The 2,480-nt window shown below is 55.2% G+C and overlaps 1 protein-coding gene across 1 annotated transcript; it reads left to right on the top strand.

The window, feature by feature from the left end:
- Positions 1-116: 116 nt before the first annotated feature.
- GLOTRDRAFT_141659 (uncharacterized protein) lies at positions 117-1,477 on the top strand (the record flags this gene model as incomplete). Its single annotated transcript, XM_007873551.1, has 4 exons — positions 117-483; positions 542-685; positions 734-987; positions 1,034-1,477. 4 exons carry the CDS (start codon positions 117-119, stop codon positions 1,475-1,477), a joined length of 1,209 nt encoding a protein of 402 aa, XP_007871742.1.
- Positions 1,478-2,480: the final 1,003 nt, after the last annotated feature.

Here is a 2,480-nt window from a genome sequence, read left to right as displayed (position 1 = left end):
CTCGGCACATCCCGCATAACTTTGTCTACCAATATCCCACCGTGCGCAAACTGGGTGCCTTCCTCTCCTCGACGGCGCAGCCCGGCGCGTCCGCCGCCACCCCGTCCGCAGATGGTATGAAGCTGCTAGCGGACAAGTACAGCGCCCAATTCCCAGCGCACTCTCCCAGCGTCCGCGTGCCCAACGCGGAGGCGGTTCTGGTTACGGGGACCACGGGCCGGCTAGGGTGTCACATTCTCGCCACGCTGCTCGCGCAATCCTCGGTGGCGCGCGTCTTTGCGCTTAACCGAAAGGATGCAAGGACCCAGCGTGGACTCGAAGCCAGGCAGAAGATTGCGCTAGAGGACCAAGGCTTGTCGCCGGAGCTAGTGCATCATGAAAAGCTTTCGTTGTTGGAGGGCGACGTGGTGTCATCGCAATTCGGGCTGGATGGTGCTATATTCAAGGCCATGCAAGAATCGGTGACTTGCATTATTCACAACGGTGAGATTCCTTATCTGGTAGTGAAGATTGATAAAAGTCACTAACTCGCGGGATGAAGCCTGGCGCGTAGATTTCAATGTGTCCCTCAGCTCCATGGAGCCTATGGTCGCGGGGACTCGCAACCTACTCGACTTCGCTCTGTCCTCGAAATTCACTTCCCCGCCCAAGTTCCTCTTCGTGAGCTCACTAAGCGTGTACAGGAGTGAGTTGACAAGCAAATTATCTGTCGACGCATTCTGACCGCTAGCAGACTGGACTCGTGGACCTGCGCCCGAAGAGCCTATTCCCGACCCCGTAATCGCCCAAGGCTCTGGGTACAGTGAATCAAAGTGGGTTGGAGAGAAGATCCTCCTCAAGGCTGCGGAGACAACTCCGCTCTCGCCGAGTATAGTGCGTGTTGGCCAGATCTCTGGTGGGAAGAACGGGGCGTGGAGTACGGTAGAGTGGTTCCCCTCTCTTGTCCGTGCAGGAGAGGTTGTCGGATGTCTCCCGATTGTGGCGGGGGTGCGTGAACCGATCCTACTAATAACGAAGTACTGATTTTGTCCAGCATGTATCATGGCTTCCAGCGGACGTCGCCGGTGCAAGCTTGGTGGAAATGCGCCGCTCCTCGGCGCCGATTTTACACCTTGCTCACCCCAAACCCGTTCCGTGGTCGACCGTATTGAAGCCCTTGTCAGAGAAGATGGGGGTACCGCTCGTTCCGTACTCGGACTGGCTTGCTAAGCTCGAGGCTACCATCAGCAGCCACGCGCACGTCGCGGTGGCACAGGCTACTGGCAATCCTGCGTTGCGTAATATGGACTTCTTCCGTGGTGCAGAGAAGACGTCGACCGACCGCGAGCTCGAGGCGATGGGCTTCCCGCGTTTAGTCGTGGAGGTCGCGAAGAGGGAGGCTCCGTCTTTGCAGAAAGTGACGGCATTGGGTGCGGACGATGTTGACAGATGGTTATCTTACTGGAGGGCAGTCGGCTTCCTCCAGAAGGAGCACTGAGTAAGTAGCAGACGCGTGGGGCATGGAGAGTAGCACGGCAGGGCGCGGCAAAGTAGCGGATTCTACATCTTGAAGTTGTACAACACGGCCCGGGCCGGGAGTTCCGCTCGGATCGGAATTTGGATCTTAGAATGTGCACTGGTATTTCGGTTTTCTGTCGTGCTGTCGACTCTACTGTACTAAGCTTTCTCCTTGCATCTTGACCCACGCTATGGTTGTGCGACACTGAGGAGAAAAACACTCTGAAATCACGATGCTTTGCTGAAATCAAGGCAGGCTATACGGCGGGCTGATGATTTTCAAGTTGAGAGGTATACATTTAATCTAGACTCTCGCCAGAGCGTTTGAAGACAAGAGGTAGGTCGATATGTGCACCTTCCTTTCATCGTCATTTGAATGCCCAGTGGGCGCATTTACTTGTCATCAGCTTCGCTCGGCCCTCTATCACATGGCTGCTAACCCCGGTCGCAAAGCCATATGGAAAGCTCCTTCCACGCAAGCCGTTATGTGCACCTCTACTACGGCATCCTCTATCATGAAATTTTCTGTTACCTTGTAGCAGCATCGTTGTGAGACCATTACGACACGGCCGTCACATCCTCCCTTGACCCTTTTGTAGTCTTGAGTCCCACTCTCGAGCAAGCGTCAGGCTTCTCGAAAGTCAGTCCCGCGCCAAACCGGTCTCGAAAGTATTCGCAACGTTCTCCCAGGCTCACCGTTCTGTCGTGCTCGTCCAGTCTATGTCCTACAGATCACACACCTTATCTGCATTCCAAACCAGAGTAGGTAAGATATGCGCTTACTCCTCTTCGCGACGCGGGTGGCGTGTTGGACTGCTCGAACTGACCGTGTTCAATACACCGTGCAGACGGCTTAGACGGAGATAACAATCGGAAGAGGTGCGCATCTCTGCCATTCTGGATTGCCAGAGTCGGTTGTTGCGAGGTATGGGTTATCCGAAGTCCACTTATGCTCACTTCTGTCACTCTACAGCCGCTTGCAG

The sequence above is a fragment of the Gloeophyllum trabeum genome, assembly GCF_000344685.1.
Source record: "Gloeophyllum trabeum ATCC 11539 unplaced genomic scaffold GLOTRscaffold_00315, whole genome shotgun sequence".
Taxonomy (NCBI): domain Eukaryota; kingdom Fungi; phylum Basidiomycota; class Agaricomycetes; order Gloeophyllales; family Gloeophyllaceae; genus Gloeophyllum; species Gloeophyllum trabeum.
Note: the sequence above shows the minus strand (reverse complement) of the source record. Positions and strands in the feature narration are given on the sequence as shown.